The following is a 24,745-nucleotide window of genomic DNA, read 5'->3' on the forward strand; positions in this document are numbered from 1 at the left end:
GGAAATACATCAGAGGCAATGCCTGGTTCCTAACCACCTCTACCACATGCTGCAGAAAGGATATATGCCAAAGTGTAGGAAGGATATAGATTTAGTCACATTTACACTCTGTTGGCCTATAAACACCTTCTCCTTTTCCTTGCAGGATGTGGAATGGAAAACAGGTGATCACAGCGGGGTGTGTGGGGAGAATGTACGCCGCATTCTCTTTAGGTAAGACAGACCGTAAAACTACAGCTGTAATATTAGAAGGATGCTCTCCTTTGATACCTCTTTGTTCCTTATGTGGCCATTTCTAATCTTTGGCATTCTGCTCATCACATTTTCTCACACATGTGCACCCATACAGAGGGAAGGTCAACAAAAGTTCATCCCTGTCCCCTTTGTTTCTGTGTATTATGTTCACATTTTGAGTTAATTATTAGTATTGTTAAGATAAATTCCTGAGCATGAGCACAGCACAACATTTATATACAATACGGTACGGTGAAGTCATATGGATTAAAACGCTTTGAACAACTTGCCCAAACACAGACTCTTAAAAGAACGCTCATATAGAAGTATCACTTACCTGTCTGCATGCTGTAACTTGAGGTGACCGTAACCAGCAGAAGCATTAAAATGTGCCCCACAATCTTCATCCTGACTCTGGAGTGATCCGTCTGAACAAAGCTCATGGACAGGTACAGAACGAGCTGGTGGTTAGATTAGATTCCCATGGCAGATAAGGAGCTGTTCTTGTTGGTTGACTTTCCTAACTTGTTTGCGTCTGCGTGAGCCTTAGCCAGGGACAGCCATGAGCTCTGTGCTCAACATGAACCAGCCCAGCAGTCACAGTGACTATGTGTGTGTGTGTGTGTGTTTAAACATTGTAACGGACAGTGGCAGCTGCTTGCTGTCCTCGTGTGCAGTCACTCAGGTTTTGGTGCAGCGCTCTAAGCTCCAAAGGCTCCGGAGCTGAGAGCTCTCCACATTCGCGGCGATCAACAACTTTGCCAGTCCTCTCTTTATTAATCAAACCAGCTCAAGATCCAGCTCTTGATTTATAAGTCACACTTTGTCAGTCAGTGAACCTCTACATGAAACACACAGATTGAAACAGCTGAAAAGCAATGAAAATTCACTTTTCATAACTTGTTTTTTCAATCTTTCAGTCTTTCAGTGACAATCTTGTTTGCGTCCAAAACAAAGGTTTAATACACTGTGGTACACAACAAGGGGCACAGACAAACAATCATCAAAGCTGCACAGAGAATTCATATTACCTGCTAAATGAAAAGCTGGAAAAGAATGCGTGTCAGGATATATATATCATTCAAATACAGAACATATACAATTTTTCTGTCAGTGATGTGCAGCCTGATATGCAGATAGACACCGTTGTCCCTGCTGCATGTTCAGAACATCTGGACACATTTTTACAAACAAATACACGCGGGCATATTCCAGCTCACTGCTTAACATTTTGACACTTACACACACAGCGATACGCACAATCCAGTCCAGGAGGCAGCCTTTGTGTCCACCTGTTGCCTGCCTGACTGTATGTCCTGTTTTATTTTTGGAAAGGAATGGCATTTCAGTTCATTTGCTCCTTATCTGTTCTGTTTCAGACGGTCTCAACTATTGTACTCCGTCAGCAGCCACTGTTAGCTTTTTGAGTCTGTCATCTGGATCTTGTTTTGTTTTTATCTTGGTTTACTAAAGTGGTTATCTCAAAGGCTTATCTTTCAACAAATAAGCCAACAAAGCAATCATGGAGTCCTTAACTCAATCGTGAAATTATGTCACAGTCCTTGCATTTGTTGTATAACAAGCTTGGTGTGTGTGGTGATATTCCCATGAAGAAACACAAGCATCACACACATCGTGATATAATCAATCACCCAGAACTTAGACTCCAGGGGGAGCTAATACAAGTTTGACTGACTGACCAATGCCACACACTTTATGAAAGGATAGATGAATCCTTCTTCATGTTGCCCACGAGTTTCCCAAAAAAAGCAGTTTTGAAGCTCAGTGTGGTGGTTTCAGCTGTCGCCATCTTTGATCTTCACTAACCTGGTGAGTGGCTTGATTCGTGCGTCCTTCGCAAAGATGAATCTGCCCAATTCCAGCCTTGCTGAAGAATCCCCAGATCATCACCGATACTCCACCAAATTTCACAGTGGGTGCGAAACACTGTGGTTTGTAGGCCTCTCCGGGTCTCCATCGAACCATTAGACATCAAGGTGTTGGGCAATGCTGAAAATCGGACTCATCAGAGAAGATGACCTTGCTTTAGGCGTCTATGGTCTTTCGCAAACTTCAGCCTTGCTCTTCTTTGCTCCTCATTGATGAAGGGCGTTTTTCTAGCTTTACTCGACTTGAGCCCTGCCCCTAGGAGCCTGGTTCAAACCGTTCTCGCCATCCACTTCACCCCAGCTGCCATTTGCGGGTCACTTGATCTCATCCTACGGTTGCCGCATTTAAGTGAGTCAACGGTCATCCCGGTCAGTGGAGTCTTTTTCGCCCTCTGCCAGTTTGCAGTCTTGTTGTCCCCCGATAACTGCTGCTTGACCTCGTTCTTATGAACCACTGTCTTAGAAATGTTAAGGTTGGAAGCAACCTGATGCTCACTGTATCCTTCTGCCAGAATTGTACCCTTCTTTTCCTGACTCAAAACTTTTCTTTTTCATTCTTTTGGCATGGTCAATAGTTTGATTCCAGTTACTACTTTTTGACACTGGAAAGGAATGACTGTCATATATGTGGAGATGCTGATTTCTGAAGAATTTGCAGTGGTCTCCTATTTCTTTCCAGAACTGTATATACAGCCCATCCTAGGGAGCACATTTGGAGTAGTTTGCAGTCATACAGGTCAGGCGCCCAGTGACCAGTGTCAGAGGATTTTCTGTCCTTGCTCAAAAGCTCATCAGCCATGAACATAAAAGGGATTGAACCAGAGACCTTGTGGTCCCAAAGCTGCTTCTCTAACCAGCAGGCAACAGCTCCCAAAGACAGTTGCATTATTTATGGTTGCATTACTGCCAGAAGTGATATTATTACACAGTTTGTCCCTTGTGTGTGATAACAACCAATGCACATCCACTTAATCGAAGATGTCTTATCTTTAGGGCGGTGTCCTTTAATTCTGCTCATACTTCCCAAGTGTTTGACTCCCATCTGCCTCCGTCTTCATTCATTCATTCATCTTCTGTAACCGCTTGTCCTGTGAAGGGTCGCGGGGGGGCTGGAGCCTATTACAGCTGTCATCAGGCGAGAGGCGGGGTACACCCTGGACAGTCTATCACAGGCCTAACACAGAGAGACAGACAACCATTCACACTCACATGCACACCTACAGCCAATTTAGAATCACCAATTAACCTAACAAGCATGTCTTTGGACGGTGGGAGGAAGCCAGAGTGCCTCCATCTTCATGTCCAAGATAAAATAAGAAAAACACAGTATGTGCCATATATATGCACACCACTAGATGGTGCTGTATGCTGGATAATGAGTTCGTTTTTGTTTTTTTGTTTTTTTACAGTCATTTTATTGTCCAATAAAGGCCACACGTCACCAAATTATGCAAAGGAGATGTACCAGACCAAAAGAAAAAAATAAAACATGACAGTGTCAAACCACATCTGTGCCAGGAACCTCTGACTCAGTAGGATAGTATAATGCTGGAAAACATTTGTAATGGTACTCTAACTCCCTCTGGTGACAGAATCACGGGAGTGGACTCAATCCAGAGTAAAAATTAGTTTGCAGGCCTACCCCCTTTTAAAAGACATTTTATTGGATTTATTGGATTTCTTTATATAAAAAAATAAAAAACTCAATTTGCACCTGGTTCAACTTGGGATCAAGACTGCCTGCATGTTCTCTAATTGTGAGGCATTGCATTACAACAAGTTGCTTATTCTGAGTAAAGCAGGTCAAGGCAGTTTGGCTCATGACAGTTGAACGAAACAGCTGCCTTCCCTTGAGAGAGCATAAACACTCGGTTACATGATTACATTTAAAAGTCATATGTAAAACCAGGGCTCATTTTAATTAATGGAAAATGTACTGAAACTAAATGTACTCAGCATTAAGACGGGTGATTTCTAGATATTTTATGCACAATAAGAAATGTTTCCACAACATTTCTGTGACTGCATTGGAATATCTAAATAGGACCTGGGCATCAATAAAATTCCCATCAACATAGATTTTGAAGGTATGGAAAGGCCAACAATGATTAGTGAATAGGACTAACAGCAAACTGGAAGACCTCTCTCTCTCTTTCTCAGGATACATACACAAAGACACTAAAGTCGAGTCATATCTGGTGTCAGTCAGCCACTCCCACTCAACACTGTCTCAACGTGTTCTGCAATAATTAACCAGCTGCCGTGGTGAGCTCCATGTGCTACACTGGCTCACCTCCTATACACACACGCGCAATGTACTCTGGACTTCTCCACGCGAACACACGCACACATAAGATCGCAAACATGGAGTGAGCCTGCTTCATTTGTTAGAAGAGTGAAAGAGAAGCTTGCCAGGTAGGAGTGAATGTACTTTTGGTCATCTTTATTTGGTGCTTTGTTAGGTTGTACTTTGCTGCTGAGATATAACTGGGTTTTTAATGATCAATAACAAAATGGAAATAATGTCAGGTAATAAGCAACTTCTTCCTTTGTTATGAGATGGCCGTTAAAGTCCAAAACCCAACATAAAACACTGTTTGTATTACCTCAATTAGCTTTATCACAACTTTGATGAGGCGCTCCAACTCAAATACAAGGAATACTTTGTAGAGCAGAACAAGCTTTTTATTCAAAATGAAACAGAACTGATAAAAGCCCAGGTGCAGACGGATGGAGCGTCAACAGGTGGTGCCATACTAAAATATTACAATTAGATCAAATCTAAGCAAGTGAGTGAGGAAGTGTCACATGTGAGGACAGTGGAACACAAGAAGGAAAGGAGGTGGGGTTGTACAGGAAGGCAATAAAGGGAAGAATCATGTGTCATCGTGTACCTTGGCTTTTTTCCCGATGGCTACGTTTTTAGCGTCGTGACTGACAGTAAAACGCTTACATTTTACTGTCATACACACAGAATACTGCGGCTTCAATTCCGCCTGCAGATAAGGTTACCTCCATTGACTGTATATACTAGGTTACCGCACTAGAAGTGTAGTGGAACAATCCACTGTGGCTCGCTGAATAGAGGGAAGTGGCCATGACACACAGCTGTAAAAATGGTTTCCAAAAGGTTATGATTTGCATTGAGGACACATTTCTTTTAAACAGTCTGCAAAATCACATCACTGATGTACTTATTTTATTAGGATTGGAGTTGTCTTTCTCTGTATTGTTGATGATTAAGACTGCTGTTGTTTAAAGTCCTGATTCATGCATGAATGCATTTTGTCCCATGTTACTTTTCTCGGATGTGCTCATCTGCCGTTAATGTTTCTCACATACAATGCGAGGTGGTGACATCAAACATTGGGAACACAGTTCTGGTCCAAATGGCACCTTGCATCAACGTAATGCATGCATGCACAGTTTCTACATCAGTAGATGCACAGTATAAGCTAAGAAGGTTTCTGGATTTTTTTTTTAAAAAAGGGAATGAATGGTAGATTTTATTTTAATAATGACTAACCAGGTAACTGAACGGTTTAAAGCCGTGTCACATCTAGCTTCGGATCTGGGGCAATCCTTAAAGATACGTACCTGTTTGATTAATGAACAGACTATTTACATTGCACTGTTGTTCATTGATTTGTAGTTCTCCTCTTTGTTGGCTTTGGTTTGGCTTTCGACATGTCTGCAACTGATAAATCTCTCTTTCTCAAGCACACACGCACACCACCCCCCCATACACGAGTCTGATGAATTGGCTCCAGGGTGCCTTAGAGCCTACATGTTGAGGCTCGAAAAACACACACTGAAGGGTGCTCAGCAGTGCAAGAATCGCTTTCGAGAAAAAGACATGAATCTTTGGATTTGATGGACATGGTCTCCTTTTTACTGCTTCTGTCTTGCCCTTTCACTGCAACAAGGAAGCCTTTAAAACTTAATTATGATACAAGTACATTTGCACTTCTTCTGTGGTGTCATGTAGCACATGTTCAGACACGAATAAGCACACCTGGGAGAGTGTAAACTGTGTATAACCGGGATTTATAAATGAGCCGAAGTGCTAGTTGACCTAAGTTCCTTAGTATTAGCAAAGCTTTAAATAAAGCAATAGGCACAAGTACATACCATTAAAACAAACACCACCATCAGATACATTACAACCAGTATCTAATGAACAAAAGATAGAATAAATGGGTTTAAAAAAACAAACAAAAAAAACCCCAGCAGGATTAGGTACTATTACATGTCCCAGCCACTTCTAGCATAAAAGTTAAAAGCAGTTTTTGGTGGTGCCCAGGCTGTTTCTGATGACCTGAGGGGGCTAGTTGGTTCATAAATCAAGCTGTAAAAAATAAGCAATACAATTTTAAAATCAATTCTTAAATTCCCCAGAAGCCAGTGTAACAACCTCAACACAGCAGTTGCCAGCAGTGTGTCAGGAATTAAAAGCCTTTTAGGGATAAGAAGTTCCTTGCCTTTGGAAAATACACCATCTTAAATGTAATGAAATTAAACGGGAGATTCTGCCTGTGTAACCCTTTCTGGAGACATAGATATGGTAAAATACATTGTGTTTCTTAAAGAGTTGTTTGGCACAGAGGCAACAAGTACAAATTAAAGGAACCGTATGTAAGAAATGTATTTCAATTAATCATAAAATGGCCCTGATATGTCACTAGACATGAAGAAATCATGTTCATTTCAAATACTTATATCACTGACAACAGTGGTCCGGCCAGGATATTGTCATTTAAAAGTGAAAGTTGCAGCCCTCAACTGATGTTGATGTTGTCATGTTGTGTTTTGGCCTGAGGCGCCACCCTCAAGCTATCTACTAATCACGAAGTCAGTAGAGTTTCGTCTTCCGGGTTGCCAGCTCTGCTCTAGTTACCACAGCTGCAGCTACGAACGTGTCGGATAAAACATGTATAACGTTATAAACCTAAAAGACCTCGTTATGAATCCGAAATACGTCGTGACAAAGTCCGGAATGGCATGGAATTGACCCTCGACTTTTGGATGCTATATTCTACCATGTTTGTTGGTATAGGCTAAAAGCCCCGTTCTTCCGTACATATAGACAGTGGATTTTCCATGGTCGCCCGTGCTAAATGCGTTCATAAAAAGCTTTATATCGCACCACTAGCAGGGTATGAAAACAATCTATGTTCCGACTGAAATGTGGTATTACAGTACATCTTTACGAAATATTTGGCTAATCGCCATTAGTAAATTTTTGCGATACATAATTACTTCGCAAAACATCTATCATGAAGCATAAACTTTATTAACAGAAAAAAGGACTCGTCACTTGCCATTGGAAGCTCCTTGTAGCAGCCTACGTTCCTGCTGGATCCTGCAGCTTAGCTGGCAACCTCGAGGCTGAGGGGATACACCGTTCTACAGTATTTTGAAAGTGATTGCAGTACCAGTTTTGGCCAGTTTTGGCCACAATCCTACATACGGTTCCTTTAAACAATGATGGGCCTAAAACTGACCTCTGGGGAACACCACATGAGAGAGAATGTTTTTGGAGCTGTAATTTCCACAGGACAGAAAAAATAAATAACACTGACCATCTTGTGACAATGCAATAATCTGCTGGGAAACTTTAGGACCTGGCATTCATGTGGATGTTACTTAGACATGTACCACCCACCTAGACCAGACCAGGCATCCCCACCCCATAGCAATGACACTCCTTGATGGCAGCAGCCGCCATCCCCAGCAGGATGCAGCCTGACACAGGCACACACACAAAAACGCTTTAGGAACAACTAAACAAACATGAAGAACAGCACAAGGTGTTGACCTGGCCTCCAAATTCATTACATCCCAAACTGATCAAATATCTGTGGGATGGTCCACAGAGGAGTCTCCCCCCAACCCATAAGACCCAAAACCCCCACTAACAACATTCTGTTGCCAGACACCACAGGACACCCTCAGAAGGCCCATGTCCATTCTCTGATGACTCACAATTATTTTGGAGGCACAAGAGAAACTGCATAATATGAGACAGGTGGCCATAGGTGGTTATGCCGATTGGTGTATTTTTTGTAAGTGTAAAGCAGTCAGACAAGAAAGTCTAATTACAGCCCTACATTCCTTTGACTGTGCTAAGGAGGAAATAAACATTAAACAATTGTGTTTCTGTTTCTTGTACTGTGGAAGATTAGTTTAGTTTCAGTTGACTACATATCATGAGATGTAAAATATAATTCATCACATGTATGCAGAATTTCATGTGCATTTAGAAAAGCATGAGGGCCCTAAATAGCCTTTGTACTGGAAGTGGCTTACTGGGCCTTTTATGCTGCTGTTGGGGGTTCATTCCATCTTTACAAGAGTGAACTGTCAGTCAGAAAGGAGAGAGGTGAGACTGCTGGGAAGACAGCTGCCGAATACCTGAGATATTTCCAACCAGCAAACAGGCTGAGGCAGAGAGAGCTGGAAAGAGTGAAAGCAGTGGACAAATCGAGCTGACAGCTGTTTTCATACTGCTGTGTCCGTGGCAGTAATTCAGAAAAACAGAAGATAAAGAAAAGAGAAGACTGTTCAGATGAAAAGCAGCTTTGGATATCCCAGCAGTCCCCGCAGTCAGTCACAGGCTTCAGTGTCTCTGACCAAAGAATAAACAAATGGTTGGGTCCACACTGTCATCACTGGTTACTGGGTGGAGCACTGTTATTAAATCTCTTAGAGACGAGCACAAAAAAAGAAAGTAAAAGAGCGAACGCATGACTGGAGAGAGATAAATATAACACAAAAACTTCAGAGAGAGAGGGAAAGAGAGAGGCAGAAACTGGAAAGAGATATTTAAAGCCCAGACAGAAGGCAGGGACAAAGAAACAGAATCAAGAAGGGACCTCTGATTTGTCATGTGAGAGGAGGTAAGACTAATTATTCGGTTATTCTTGGGAGAAGAGATACATTGCTTGTTGTACAAGTGCAGTGTAGTTCATTTTCAGAGCCAGAGCCAGGTCAAGGTTGACATAAAGCTGGTCAACTGTTTATTTAGGAGCATGTGCAAAAATAGTGACATACACACTGGAGTACCATTCAACAAGTCGGCGGCTCTCTACTATTAGTCAGCTGGCTTCTCACTTCAGTTTTCCTGCTTTAACATTGCTACCGCATTCAGTCACAGAGGATGTTTGTTCTTTTGTTTTTTCTCTGTCGCAGTTGACCAGAGATGAATGAAGAAGCTCTGCTCCCAGTGATCCAGGCAGGGGACGGGAGGACACTGTCCAGGTGGGTAACTGCACTTCTGTCTTTTGCTTTTTAAAGTATGCCAAGACAGCGCAACAGTCATTAATGCTCTCAGTGCAGGTAAAGCGGTTACTGTTGATGCGTATTCCCAGATGTTGTCCTAGTCTGGTGATTACACGTTCAGCTTGCAGTGCAAACACACGCGAGCTGGTTAGTTGTGTAACCTCTCTGTGCAGGTCAAAATTTCAGCTGCACAGAGTTCTGCAGACTTTGTGGAAGATAACCGGTCTAAGACAGCATCTACCCCTGAAGTCTAGTTATGAGCAAGCTCTGCAAAGGAAGGATAATAACTGTCCCACCACCTAGAAAATGGGGGCTGCTGAGATGAAATAGTGTTTTTTTATTCGTATGTTCTCAACAGTTACTGCTCCCTGTAATTGTCTTTTATTGTGGAATGCTTTTTTTATGGATGCAGCATGGGTGGGACCACGATCCAAATTCCCTACCATGTGGAACAATAAAATGAATCGTGCTTTCGAACACGAAAACACTACAGTTGTATACACAGATCAAGCATAACATTATGACCACCTTCCTAATGTTGTGTAGGTCTCCCTTGTCCCTCCAAAACAGTTGTGACTCATCAGAGAATGGACATGGGCCTTCTGAGGGTGTCCCAGATTGTTGTTAGTGGGGGCCTTTGGGTCGTATGAGGGACCTCTGTGGGATTACCTGGTCTGGTCTCGGTGGGTGGTACATGTCTAAGTAATATCACATGGATGCCAGGTCCAGAAGTTTCCCAGCAGAACATTACATTGTCACAAGATGGTCATTGTCATTTACCTCTCCCGTCACTGGTTTTAATGTTGGCTGGTCGGTGTATGTCGTGCTGTTTTGCTCTGTGCTGTGTTGTGCTTTTCAACAACTTCTTTCGTTTTAGAGCAGCGTTTCTGTCACTGCTGGATACCTACAACTGCTTCCTGAAGGACCAGACTCAGCTACACCTCAGTTACTCTCAGGTATGATTTCATGATGATATATCAAATAGTTTCTGTTTCCTTTCACAATTACAGTACTCCCCCAGTCGTCTTTGTCATTGCTTTCAGACAATCGTTGTAACCAAGCAACAAGTCTAAAAGGGGAACTACCGTTTTTTACAACCTGGACTTTATTTCTGGCATAAAATACGTTCGTTTACTCACCCATATAACTTTGGTGTCATTTGGAGTCATTCGGAGTGGGAGTGACTGGGGCACCGCAACGCAGCCTCTAAATAACGCATTATCTTCCGCGAAATTCAGATAATCCCCAATATTTCGTTACGATACGCTAGTGCTATTCCCCGTTGAGTCCAGAGTTACCTGTTATCTATTCGCGGACGTGCAGCGGTTTGTTGTTCTTTGGACAGCTGTTCCTCTTTCTGCCGCATCATCCTTCCAACGAGCTCCTCATCCGTATACTCTGGCTCAAAACGGTAAGGACGTCCATCATAAACAAAGTCGTCGTCCACAACCTCAGAATTGGAAAAATATTCAGCCATGTTGCAAAAAACTAGCAGTAGCAAATAACAGGTAAACAAGAGATGACTCAGAGATGACATCATCCAGGTCAGAGGTTAGTAGGTCAGTCTACAGACCCCAGATGATGATAACAGATAATTCCAGACTCAACGGGGAATAGCATTAGCGTATCATAACAAAATATTGGTGAAATGAACGAGTTTCACGGCAGATAATGCGTTATTTAGAGGCTGCGTTTCGGTGCCCCAGTCACTCCCACTTTATGGATATACGCGGATCTAAATAGCGTCCGAATGACTCCATATGACACCAATGTTATATGGGTGAGTAAACTATCATATTTTATGCCAGAAATAAGGTCCAGGTTGTACAAAACGGTAGTTCCCCTTTAAAGACTCTTAAAGGAGACTGAACTCATTTATTAGCTAATGCAAGGCTGAGAAAGCTCCTACAGTGGCGTCGGAATGTGATTCAAGACATCAAACAAGTGTCTGTTGTTGTGTCTGTGTAACAGGGGGTCGGTGGAGAGGTGTTAGTGGAAGGTTTCCTGAATATCTCCTGGGGAGTACGGAGACCTATCAGGTTGAAAATGCAAGACGACAAACAGATAGTTCCTGCCTCTACTGTGATCTCACCTGACCCCACCAGCCCACTGGGAAACAAGAGGTTAACCCCAGATGTTATGTGATATTACCAGCATTACTAAGCAATGGATGTTGACCGAAGGATTGTTAGTGTCAGTGAGGCAATCTCTGTCTCTCTTTGCAGGGGTATGTCAAGATGGGGGGAATATGCAGACCTTCACCAGATAGATGAAATGGCTGAGACGCCACAAGAAAGAGTGATGAACGATCCTTTACCAGGTTGAGTTAATTTCCTTCTTATAGTGTATTCCCAATCCCAATCATGTTTTCTTAAAGCATTTAATTACAGCATATAGACATGAAGTTTAATTAAATCCTGAAAGTAAACGGTTAATAGAATATAATCAAACTTAATTGTTGCACATAAATCTATCTTATTTGCTGTTGTTATTCACGCCATGTGTTGAATGAGACGCTTTTTTTTCTGTTTGTTTGCACAATCCAAAGGCCCACCAGTTTATGAGACCGCCACACTGCGCCCTGTAAGGCAGAAGAACCCAGAGATAGAGGCCGAGTCCAACCTCTTTCGCTGCATGAGTGACGCCTCCTTGGTTAAGAGGAGGAAGGGCGGGGGAAAGTCAGCGGCACAGAGAGAAAAAGAAAGGCAGCATCGCTTTTCAATCAATGGGCACTTCTACAACTATAAAGTGAGTGACTGGTCCACCACCTTTTCCAAATAACCCATAGGGCTTTCCTTTGTTTCCTCACTCCAAGTGTTGTATGACTAATTTGTGTTTCATTGTGTTCTGCAGACCTCTATCTTCACCCCGTCCCATGGGACTCCGACTAAAGTTCGCATCTCCAGCAGGATGACAACAAACCAAGTCATTGAACAGCTACTGAACAAGTTCAAAGTGAGTTTGGTGCACATTCTGGAAACTGCCAGAGCAACCGCACGACTACTCTTTTCACCCTGGTGCCATAATGTTCCCCAGATAAGTGACACATAGTCACCAGGGTCACTGTGGTCTAGTCGATTGTTGGCACTTTCGGCAGTGGGCAGGGGTCAGCATGGGCACCCTTACTAGTCTGCAACTACGTAGCCACATACAAAAATAAATAGTGATGTACTGTGTTATACCTTTCTGTCAGAGCCAGCATGAACTTCCTCGTCAGTTTTGGCTACGTTCGCTCATCTGTTAGATCAGACCAAACAATCCAGCCTTCACTCCCCATGTGCATCAATGAGCCTTGGCCTTCCTGATGCCAGATTGACAGTTTTTCTCCCTTGGACGACTTTTGATAGGTACTAACCACTGCAGACCAGGAAACTCTCCACAAGAACAGGTGGCTAGCCATCAAAATTGGCTAGCTGAAGTCGCTGACATCCTTCCACTAGACAGTTTTTCTACTCATCCATCCATTGTCTATTACCGTCTATACTATATTATTCCAGCTGGATACCAAGAGGCAGGGAACACCCTGGTCGCCAGTTTATCACAGGGCTAACACAGAGAGAAAAACAGCCATTCACACTCATTTCATTGGTCACAGATCAACCTAACATGCATATCTCTGAAATGTGGGAGGAAGCTGGAAATTGCGCGCCCATTTTCCATGCTGCTAAAGAATACATTTTGAGGACACAGTGTTCACATATTCCACCTACTGATATGTGCCATTAAACAAGTAATCAAAGTTATTCCCTTGACAAGTGGTTATGACCAGTCAGTCAAAATGTCGCAAAGAATTGGAGGGGTAGAGCCAAGTGTTAGGATCACCAGTAAACCACAAACACGGATATCCTATATGTCAATATATATCTCAATATTTTTTCTTTATATGCTTCCTACAGATAGAGAACGATCCCCAGGAGTTTGCTCTGTACTGTATTCACCAGAGCGGAGGTAGGACTTACTTGTTTTACCAATGAAATGAATAAACGAGAAATGAAATTGCAGCACGAACGCATTGTACATGTGCCCTGTCCAGAAAAGAGAAAGCTGAGCAACAGAGACCACCCGCTATGGGAGCGCATTCTACAGGGTCCCTCTGATGACATCATGAAGATCTTTCTGATGGACATGGATGAAGAGGAAGTCAGCAATGATGTGAGTGTGCTAAAACCATTGTAATGTGAGTGTGAAAGCCTTTTTTTATTATGATGATTTATTATCATTTTGCTGGCACTTAACCTCACCTCTCCTCTCTTCTCTTCTCTCCAGGTAGCTCAGTATCTGAACTTGGAGCTTCCAATCCTGGAACAGGTTTTAATGAAACTCAAAGAGGAGGAGAACAGGGAGATTCAAAGGGTCATGAGCAAGTTAGTATATGATCTTGTTCCTGTAAAGTTCTGCTTTTTACCTGTTGTGTAAATGTATTCTCTGTTTTTCTATGTAGTACACAACATTCTAAAGTGGGTGTGCAGTGTACAGAGTGTGCAGTCAATTTCTGCATGACTCATCCTCGTACACCCACCACATGTACGCAGAGAGTGTTTACACAAGTGTGTGACGACATAACCATTGTAGTAACATTTCCATGCCTTGTGGTGGCGCCAAAGTCGAAGTTATCGTTCACTGGTTTGTTTACCGGTGGTGTCTCAATATGTGTCTGTCATTTTCCTGTGTCTGTGCCAGGTACCACCACCAGCACATACTCCTGTCCCGCATGCTGACCAGTAAGACGTCACCGCACATCGAGACCAGCGTCTGACGGCTGAATTACTCGGCACAGCGCCACTTTCCTGACTAAGACAGCAAGATGAAAGATCGGCTCTGTAGATCTGTGTAGATTTGATCAGTGTTACAATCCAAAAATATGAGATGTGGCACATAGAGGTGAACATTTTGGTAAATACCACGTGAACACAAGCATTAGAGAAGTAATAGAATACAAGGAACTTTTTCAAGTCTCACAAATGGAGTCACTTGGAGTAAAATGGATGTTGTTGTTGTTTTTTTGTTTAATTTTTGCTTTATTTTTTGAAAGTGTAAAATACGTTTATGAGATAAGTGTAGATGTAAATGATTCATGTTAATGAATAAATATGGGACCAGCGTGGCTGCTTCTGTTTTCTGTTGGAGCTGAACTTTTCCACTCTGTTACTGGATGTGCATGCAGCAGCTACATGTATGTGGTGGAGTAGACAGGCTGATGGAGATTTTACATGAGATCTCCCAAACAACCAGACCGGTTGGGTGGAGATGAGGAGGAGGAGAGCTGCATGACAAACACTGTGAAGACAGGGACTTGGGAGTAACTGTCCCAGAGAACATGGACAAAAGTAGTGACGATGAAAACTGAGGGAACTCATCTTCCTTAAAATATTAAATATGGATCATGGTAAGAGTGTTTTACACAAAATATGCTCATAATTAATGTTTACACTTTGACCTTTTATTGATAAGAGTTGGTATTTAGTTCTCTCCGTGTACTCCGGCTTCCTCCCACCATCCAAAGACATGCTCATTAGGTTAACTGGTGATTCTAACTTGGCCGTAGGTGTGCGTGTGAGTGTGGATGGTTGTCTGTCTCTCTGTGTTGGCCCTGCGATGGACTGCCGACCTGTCCAGGGTGTACCCCCGCCTCTCGCCCGATGACAGCTGGGATAGGCTCCAGCAGACCCCCGCGACCCTTAACAGGAATAAGTGGGTATAGAAGATGAATGAATGAATGAATGGTATTTAGTTTGGTGGTTTGTAGTACACAGTTAATTGTCATGGAAATACACGTGTGTGTTATTTTCTTATGAGGATAAAACTAATTTGTTACTCCCTTCAGTCTAGACATTTCATTCATCCAGACTTTTGGTTTTATTTATGTTGCCCCCATGTGCCTTTGCCTTTCTATATTTTTGTATTTCGTGCCCATTTTTGTCTGCCTGCTCCCTCTTTGTATTGGTTTGCCTTCACTGACTTTTGCACGTCTCCAACATCTACTACAAGAATATAAGCTTGTGGCCCAGAGTGCCTCTCCCCGGGATTTGTTCCAAAGAGACTCCGTACTAAATGACAGACTGTATGTTGGGGAAATGTGTCGAAAATATACGTCTTATAAAAGACATATAAACACAGGAAGAATTAAAAGTTAAGAGATTAATTGCTGTACCAAAAGCGCTCGCTCTCTCTCTCTTTTTATGTGTCTGTGTGTCACTTCACATAGTCACATTATGAGAACTTGTGTCACTTTTGGGGACAAAAGTAAAGTCTTTATCCAGTGAATTATTACATTTTACTGTAAAGACATGTTTTGGTTGTGGAAATCTATGTAACAGATACCCTACTTTGTTTGTGTGCATGTGTGGCAGACAGAGGGGGAAGATGGAGAGAGAAACTGGATAGTGCTTACTAGTGGAAAACTGTATCGTCCTAATAGTTAGATAATGATGTCGTGTGGAGTGAGCAGTGCTGTTTAGTGGTAAAGATTTCAGAATCGCCTGGCATCCCTTCAGACAGCCACATATTATCAAGCAGTGAGTCTAATTTTCCTCAGACATGATGACTGACCAAATGGGAATAAAGGTTTTCTGGTTGTTCTATCTAGGGTAGAGTTTCCATGTGATGTTCACCAAGAAATTCAAACTGGAAGGCTTTTAAGAAATGGAAAGAGCGTGTACCTCAGTGATCTGGCTATGAAGAGATCCACAGATGTTAGATGGTCATTCCCATCTCAAGAAAAAGGCCAGTATAATCATTTTTATTTATGAAATGGACTTTGAGATCAAGGAAAGTAAAGCAACGCATGAAGATTTCTTTCTCAGAGAGAAAATTAAATCATTCTGTTTTCTCAGTGAGTAACACATAACTTTGTGCTTAGTTTCCACATACCAAGAGAAGCAAAACTGTGAAAAGCAAAATTTTCTAGACATTTGAAACCACATTTACATGGAGCTCACATATGTAGTTTTTTTGTTTTAAATTTACATAGCCTCTCTCGTGAAAAAAAAAAAAAAAAGGTTTAGGAAGGTGCCTGTTTTCATGGTTTTGAAAAGTTTGCTTATAGGACTCTGTGAATTGCCTTTATGCTAAGTCTGCTTATAATAACTGTTCAGTATAAAAGCAAGATGCAGCAGCCTTTCTGGTCACTGGCCAAGGCAAATCAGTTTATGGGATCTTGAACTTGAAGAGAATTACTCTTGTCTCTGCCTTTCTGGCAGCATGGCCAGAAAGGCAGAGCTTTTCAGCTCAGAATAACTCCTAAGTGGTAGGATATGTCCCATTGTTTCGTTTATAGGCCTTTTTTCTGACTCGTACGATATGTACTGGAGACTATGAAGGAATATTTATTTAAAGGAATATAAGTGTATTTTACAGAACACTCTCGAATTGCCTTCGTCAGTTTGGCGTAAACTAAAAAACCAAGCACACACACAAAAAGTCTGTTAATGGCCCAAAGCTCACATGAATCACCTAATGAATGGTGGTGAAACAGTCAGGGAGGGAGGTCAGATCAGTATGTGGCTGATAAGTGATGCCATAAGCATGGTTGCTTCATTTTAAAATATGACCTCCTTTTACTCCTTCCTCCAACCATTTGTCTTCTCTGTCCATGTGTGCAGTGCTATATGCTCATAGGAGTGCCCCGTCATGAAGATCTGTGTATGGCTCTCTGTTACGACGGTGAGTCATGTGTGTGTTGTTTACCCGTTCAGTACTGTGCTCCCTCCCTGCCTGCAAGGGTTGCTGCGCTCTCCTTTTGTTTTTTCAGCTTCCTGTAGGCCGGGCAGTGAATGGAGGAGAGCCGATGAAGTGCAGTTCAAAAGGACAGCCATCACATCATCTGAACCTACCGTGCAGCTATGAATTTGAAATGTTATCACTGCAGTCCATCCAAGTCGATCAGGGGTGAGAAGCCAGTTCTGTTTCTTCTGTTTTTGACTAGTTGTTTGGGCCATGCTCACCCTGAAGATTAACTATAATGGCAAAATAAAAATTAATCTGGACTGTAGGTTCCTTGAGCACTGGGTCTTCTTGGGAGCAGGGAAAGTTGTCTTTTAAGTTAAGTACTGGTTTCCCCTAGGCCGGTCATACCACTCACCCATGTTGTTTTGTCCATTTATATTTAGGTCTGTGCACGCCTAGCTAATCAAAAGCAGATACAATGTTACCTAGCTTCTCTTTGTGTCTTCTATTCTTGGCCTGAGGCAGTTTTTGTTTAAGCTCCTTTCTAGGGCTGAAGTGGACTAGGATATTGTGTTTGGCCGAAACCCTTCTGAATTTCTCAGACCCTATGGCCACATACAGAATCACATAGTAGTGAGACATCTTCTTTTTTCAGTCACGTGAGTTTCGGCTGAGAAGAACTGAAGGAACCTCTTGGATGAGTACTCTGGTACTTCAAGTACTCTGGAATACCACGATCTGGATGACTGAAAATCTACACAGACATCTGACCTGGTGGGTTTACAATACCACCTTTATTCTCTTGTACAGTGCTGCCTGAATTTGAATACTGTGACAGTAAAGTAGTGGGTTGTAAAAATACCTTTGTGTCCTGCAATGTTGCAACACTTCTTACAGATTCACTGCACTTTTTTTCTGGTGCATCAGTGTTTGGAGAAGAAACCGTTACTCCCATTCCCAAATCTTCTGTGCCAATAGGACAGAAGGAAGACATGTCGGATACTGATATTCTCAGGATCAAGGTTATACGAATGCAGCGAGTAGAAAGAGCGTTAACAATATAATCCATGATATTTCCGTAGCATGCTAAGATGTTTCTGCTTGACTGGAGGTGAAGTGAGCGATTCTTTCTGATGCCAGATGTCTTCTCGTTCTTTGGAATGAGAGGAAATTAGGACGGCTTAAAATGTCATTACTGGAAATCTCTTAGTCCACTCATTTACATGACAATCCCACCAATTAAATAAATATCATTTAAATAAAAAATCATGAGCCTTTTCTCTTACCTCCATTCATCTGATGGCTCTCTTGTTTTTTTTTAGTTTTAATTTCACAGGATAATTGCCACACAAATCATATGCGAAATCATAAAATTAAAAACAAAACATGAAAATAAATAGATGAAGAAAACATAAAGATATCGCGCCAACACAAATCATCATCATTTCTTCTCGGTCGTCTTTTCCAAATCTTGGTTTATTTGTTTGATTTTTCCACCGAACCGCACCTCCATTACATCCACCTCTTTAAACCAGCTGCAAAACATTAATCAAAAGAAACTGTGTGTAGAAAATAGTAAAGAAGGAAGTGAAATCTACAGAGCTTTAAAAACGTCAAGCCTGTTTTTTTTTTGTTTTGTTTTTTTTAAAAAAGGAGAAAACCTTTAAGCCTTCTTCTGCACAACTTTCTTGCAGTTGAGTTTCTGCACGTCATGTTTGTTGTTGCGGGGGTCCAAAGTCACCTCGAAGTGGCACTTCAGACTCTGTGAAAGGGTAAACAACAATAACTATTTCACGAGAAAGAGAAAGTGGTCATTTTACATTTACAAATGTAACTTGCATATATTTCTTTTGTATCTTTCCTTTGTGGTTTAAGGCCAATTTTATCATTATGTTAACCTTTAAATAACAATAATAAGTAGTGTGTACTAGAGCCATGGACATGGGGGGAGGCGAACCGAGCTGCACATCTAACCACTCCAACTACCTATATATATTCTAATGAGCAAGATGACCTCCCTAATAAAAGACTCTACCATAATGGAGACCAGGACTAAAGAGCACGCATGCTAATGTAGTATCTTCTGTGTGCACGTGGGTGGTTTCTCCATTGGAAAGAAAGAAGGAAAGAATGGTTTTCTTTTTCCAATGTGCGCACAGACACAGAGTAAGACTATCAGTGTTATAGACTCTCAGTGTGCCTGTGAATCTTGTCCAATCAGTGTATAACTATGTTCCATGGAGTTCTGTTGACCTGCCTATTTTTGGGTGATTTGCTGCCGGACTGAAATTGACCAATATGGGCATGCCAGCAATACTCTGGCTGCAAATCGTCCAAATAGTTTGGCTGTCATAATAAAACAGTTTGACCTGGCACTGCCAATCAATCTGTATACGCTCCAAGAGTTAGCAGTTAGCTATCTACTGCAAACACAGTGAGTCAGGAATGTCTGAATACACCGGCCATGCTTTCCATGGAGTTCGAACTTGTCAGGAGCACGCCTGATTTCACTGAGAGAATGACTGATCGTTTTGCTGCTTTGGAAGAGAGACAACCAAACTTTCAAAGTACGTCATGTATATTTAAATTGTAATCATTCACACTGAAGTAGGTGCCTTTACACTAGATCCAAATGTGCTGAACTGATGAAGAGCAACACATCTGTTCATAATCACAGTGAAACATTACTTGGAATGCCAGACTCATTACAGTCCTGTAATACAATGCCAGGATGTAGCTGACCCCCAACACTGTGAAGTTTCTAGCTTAGGGAGGAATCTTTGTGCTATGTTGTTGTATGCTATTAACAGCAAAAAAGTTAGTTAGCCCACTATAACCACTGAACATGACAACCTAGCCATCAACTATTGTAAGTAATGCTGATGCAACATCAAAAACTCCTACAATACAATTTTATAGGTCAAAAACAAAAACAAAGCCCTCAACAAAGGCAACTGGACATATAGGGTTGTAGCTTTTTTTCCCCTTCTTTTTCTGGACACCATGGATACCATGGCACGGATGATTGAGATCCATCACAGACAATTTTGTAGACAAATACAAACACATAGATGAGATTTACCTTTTTGTCAAGACTGCAGCTGTTCAGGTCATGGTTTTCAGACTTGAGGCATTTGGTTTTCCCCAGGACTGCATTAATCTTGAAGTGGATCATGCTGGTCACCTGAAGATTTGACCCAACAAACGACAGAACTATTAGGTGTCACACTGTGGCGGCAACAGAGTGAGCCTTTGTGTCGGAAAGATGAATCCAACCTGAGACTTGGCGCTGGTGACGGAGACCAGTTTGAACATCTTCTTGCCCTTGGATTCTGCGTTGAACTTTATCACCGCGTGTTTAGCTGCCTCCTGAACGTCTTTTGCATCGGGGCTCTTCTCAAACCAGCCACCCAGAAGAGGCACTTTTTCTATGAGGAAATTAAACACACACAATGATAAGTTGGCATTCACTGCATGACCACTTAAGAGGCATAGCTTGATGTAGTTTAATACCCAAATCTATTAAAGACTAATTTGTGTTATTAGATGCAGTTACTCATAATCTGGCTCCAATGAACTCCATCTATCTGGAAAATGTGCTATGTCAGTCCACAAGATCAGACAAAGATGTGGAAACTGTAAGACCACCAAACCCTGGACTGAGCTAGCGGACTGAGATAGTCTTAAGCTGCCAAACCGTTGCTGCCAAACCAAGCAGTAACTGTTATGGCAAGGCTTTCAATGCAAGCTAAATTTATAGTTTAGTTCCAGCTTCTTCTTGGACCTTGGCCGGCCTAACCAATTAGAAAACCATAATAACCCAATCAGAACAAACAAGTGGTTGAAAAGACGAACAGAGACGAAACCTATGCTGGTCTTGGTTGACTTCTTCGATAGAAAAAATTTAGTGATGTCAATGATGTTGGAAAAAACTTCTTCTTCCTCTTCTAATACATATATTTCACAAGATTCAGTGCTTAGAACCCCTTTGTGCATGTCAAATAATATACTTTCTGTTTTGTTTTAGGGCAAGAAAATTGGATCATTGTATTTAATGTCCATGTGAACAATAAACTGGAATCCATAGCCGGTAACCATTTAACATTTACGACCTTGTATTCCTCGCAGGAACACTGTCGCTTGGAGGATCCACCCCTTTGGCACTAACTCAAAAACCTATTGTACCTACAGTAAAGACTGAAAAACCAGTCTTTGATGGATTGGAATTAAATTGTGCACGGATATTCATGGCCCTCAGAGGATGAATCCAGCTGACTCGATTATTGGAGCTTCTTGTGGCTTTGGGTGACATATCTGAACAGCTATAGAATAGACATTTTCAGTTTGCAAATATTAGCATTTTAACAAGCTAAATAAGAAACACTTAAAACACTATACCAAAAGTGTAAAATGGTAGCACATCTTAAACAGTTTTTTTTTTTGTAACATCTACATTTTCATACTTCCCAAACAACAGCATTTTAAATATTGCCGCCATTAACATGTTAATATGCTGCAGTTAGCATTAAACTCAAAACACCTCTGGGCCATGCTTATTGTGAGTTCTCTCTCGTGCAGATGACTGATGTAGACATTGATTAATTTCAGGTTCATGTGAAACTATGCAAAGGTTGAAAAGCTTGTTTGTACGGCCACGTGGCAGCTGCTATATGTTCCGTCCCCACCCAGCTCAGCACAGAAATCCACTATGCCTCGTAGTTCAATGATACGCTAGAAGTTAGACATCGGCCAGAAAAGCAACCAGTCACAACATTTTAGATGGGAACACACTTAAGCTTTTCAACCCACAGTGATCAGTGCAACAATGTAAAGATCCAGTGTGTAGTCGCTCTTTATGTAATATCCAAATACATCGGTGTCAAGTGTGACTGTAAAGAGAAAGACCTCCACAGCTATGAAATGAAAAAAAAAGAAAAATAAGAATCCTACTTCTCTCTAAATTCTGTCCACACTTCCGTTTTTTACTGAACAAATTGCGCATTTAGTTCTGGTATTGAATGACCCCTGATGGATTATGTTTTCTTCCTAAATGCTCCCAGGCCATACTCCACTCTGCCAAATTAAATAGCACTTGAGCAATGATGACTTTGTCTGAGCCAAATGTTCTGACTCACTGTACCCAACCAGACTGCAGCATGCAGTCACTGTCTATAGACTGAGCGCACAAACACACGACTTATTGTGCCACTGTGTCCCACAGGCTCTTACGATTAGTTTTATTGTTTAGTGAATCACTATATTGCTGAGATTAACACTTTTAAGACCCACTTTTAGTACTCAGACTGAACCAGTAAGTAAGTTTAATGACCGCTGACTTCTGCTCTCACTGTGTAACATTTCCTGTTTGTCTGCATTCCCTGCTTTGTAGCTGATGAGGGAAGAAGATGACATCCTTGACCTTACCACGAGTTGTTATCTAATTTTGTTGTTGTCATGTTTAGATTTTTTTCTTTTGTTTAAACAGTATATGTACATAGCATTTAATTCTATATTATTTTATGGCTCCCCTCTGCGGTAAAAGGCTATACAGCATGTTTATGAAATGGCATATGAATGCACAGCAATCAGTTGCATATGTTTAGTGTCTTGATAGTGAACTAGATAGCATCTAGAGGAAAAGTTGGGGAATGTCAATTATTATTATTTTTTTTGTAAAGGATAATGATGATTTCCTTAAATTCTATCACTGTGGGCAACTGATGCATTGATATATTTGTGTCATGCAAGACTGTAAATGTGATATGCCAGCAGTTGTGGCACTCTAAATATTTCTATCATTTAAAGCTTCAAATTAAAGTAAATGATTTTTGACTATGCAGTGAAATTTGCGTATTAACTCCCAATAAAACTAAGCAAACTTTACTGGTGACTTGACTTTTTTTTTGTCTTTTAACATACTCTTATCCTCTCTGTTACGTAACATGACATGACATTGCTTTTGCGTCTTGCATTTCCATATCACTACTTACTGGTCGTGATGATTTCCTCCACGGGCTGATCTCCCATGCACAGCTGGACAACTGTCAGACATATCAGCACTGACAACGGAAGAGACATCTTTACTTGATAACTGTGCTGTTCTCTTGAAGAGGGCGAGACTGGTTTCCAGAAGAAGAAAAAAAAAGAGCTGAACCACTTTCCAAGTAACCAGCAAACAGATGTGTCCAGATCCACAAGGAAAGAAGTAAAGAAACATATTTAAAATAAAGCCAAGACATGTAGACAGGTTAGACACTGACAGAGCTAAAAAGAAAGAAAAACATTTCATTTGTGTAGAAAAAAAGTAGATTGTTACCTGGTGAATGCTGGTGCAACAGGGAGTCAATGAAGGAGAGGAGGACAGGGTGGCGTTAGTGAATGACTGTGACTGTTCAGCATTTAAGCTCTGGTATGTTCAACAAACCAGTGAAGACCACACCCACCTCCTGCCTGGCAGTGACGCCATGTATTTAACAACCATCAGCGGCTTTGGTGTGCGCGCGACAGAGTGTGTATGAGAGAAACCTACGGGGAGGGTCAGTGGTGATTGGTGTTTGATGTGTGCTTTTGTGCGAGTGCATTGGGGTTTCAGAGTTCTTTGTGTGTTGTCATTCATGTGCGTTATGTGGGCCTGCCTATATGCGGATATGTGCGTTTCCATTTAGTCATTTTGTTTTATATGAGAGAAGGAGCCACTTTTGTCGAGATGTGACTCAAACTGGTGACATCTGTTAGCAGCCATTGAGTCACAGTGAAAACTGCAGCAACCAGCAACAACCATGTTACAGTATAGTTCTCGGTACGTCATCAACATCATGTCCAGAACTTTGGTTATCACGTGATTAACTATTCTCATGGCTGTAAATAGATGCACAAATGTCAGCAACTGGAACCGGCTGGAAATAACGAACAGGGTTTCCTCATGCTGTGAGCCTTTATAAAGTTAAACCTTCCTAACCCTAAGAGGGTTGTTTGTGCTACTTGATTAGGTTTCTCTAATTAAAATGCATGGATGCAAATTTTGATCAAGAAATTTTGCAAGATCTTGAGAAACATTTGCGGTATCCCGAGATAGTTTTGTGAGATCTCAAGAACTCAAGAAAGTTTGGCAGCATCTAAAGAAGCTTTTGCGAGGCCTTTAGAAACTTTTAAGAGATCGTGAAAGTTTTGTGAGATCTTGAGAAATGCTCGTATAATCCCTCAAAGCCTTTGCGAGATCTTAAGAAGTTTTTGCTATATCTTGTTAAAGTTTTGCAAAATCCTGAGAGACCTTTGCAATAGCGCAAGAAGCTACTTCAAAATCCTGATAGATTTCTTCTGAGATCTCAGGAACTGTTGAAGATCTTGTACACACTGTGCAACATCTATAGACACTTTTGAAAGATCTTGTGAAACTTTTGGAAGACGTTGTTCATTTTGCGTCAGTCAAGCGCCGTTTATGCCTCTGCTGGACATGGACGGCGTAACCTACACACGTAGCCTACGCTATTTATACATGTGCGCTAGTCAGTCTGGCTCGCTCTGTAAACACGCTAGTTGGCGCTGTGTCTTTTTGTGCCAGTCATTTTTCCATCTTCACTTTCAACGATGGCGATTTCACTGAAATCGCTGAAATTTCACCGAAATGTTGCTGAAAATTCATTGAAGACGAGTCCTACAAATGTTTGTATCTCCGA

At 41.6% G+C, this 24,745-nt stretch overlaps 3 protein-coding genes across 5 annotated transcripts in view; 1 reads left to right on the top strand and 2 right to left on the bottom strand.

Moving 5' to 3' along the window:
- musk (muscle, skeletal, receptor tyrosine kinase) overlaps positions 1-1,670 on the bottom strand; it is a 32,587-nt gene extending 30,917 nt beyond the window's left edge. Inside the window, exon 1 of the mRNA XM_084572565.1 lies at positions 572-1,670. Coding sequence (XP_084428691.1) covers positions 572-677 — 106 coding nt within the window. The 5' untranslated portion in view covers positions 678-1,670. The remainder of the gene's footprint in view (positions 1-571) is intronic.
- Positions 1,671-3,656: 1,986 nt separating this feature from the next.
- Positions 3,657-14,506, top strand: rassf6 (Ras association domain family member 6). The gene is made up of 11 exons (XM_084572641.1): positions 3,657-4,538; positions 9,315-9,383; positions 10,282-10,360; positions 11,376-11,527; positions 11,630-11,724; positions 11,953-12,152; positions 12,258-12,359; positions 13,301-13,352; positions 13,438-13,556; positions 13,671-13,768; positions 14,085-14,506. Exons 2-11 carry the CDS (start codon positions 9,325-9,327, stop codon positions 14,158-14,160), a joined length of 1,032 nt encoding a protein of 343 aa, XP_084428767.1. The 5' UTR covers positions 3,657-4,538; positions 9,315-9,324; the 3' UTR covers positions 14,161-14,506.
- Positions 14,507-17,874: 3,368 nt separating this feature from the next.
- LOC311507298 (cystatin) lies at positions 17,875-23,477 on the bottom strand. Of its 3 annotated transcripts, none has more exons than XM_084571590.1 (5): positions 23,386-23,477; positions 23,060-23,225; positions 20,346-20,497; positions 20,152-20,253; positions 17,875-18,831 (listed from the first exon to the last, which is right to left on the bottom strand). In XM_084571590.1, the coding sequence occupies exons 2-5, from the start codon at positions 23,145-23,147 to the stop codon at positions 18,733-18,735; spliced, it is 441 nt and encodes a 146-aa protein (XP_084427716.1). In that variant the 5' UTR covers positions 23,148-23,225; positions 23,386-23,477; the 3' UTR covers positions 17,875-18,732. The 3 variants fall into 3 exon arrangements, with proteins under 3 accessions (XP_084427716.1, XP_084427718.1, XP_084427717.1); XM_084571592.1 differs by having other exon boundaries at positions 23,060-23,188; positions 23,386-23,470; XM_084571591.1 differs by having other exon boundaries at positions 23,060-23,217; positions 23,386-23,444.
- Positions 23,478-24,745: the final 1,268 nt, after the last annotated feature.

The sequence above is a fragment of the Chelon labrosus genome, assembly GCF_963514085.1.
Source record: "Chelon labrosus genome assembly, chromosome: 22".
Classification (NCBI taxonomy): domain Eukaryota; kingdom Metazoa; phylum Chordata; class Actinopteri; order Mugiliformes; family Mugilidae; genus Chelon; species Chelon labrosus.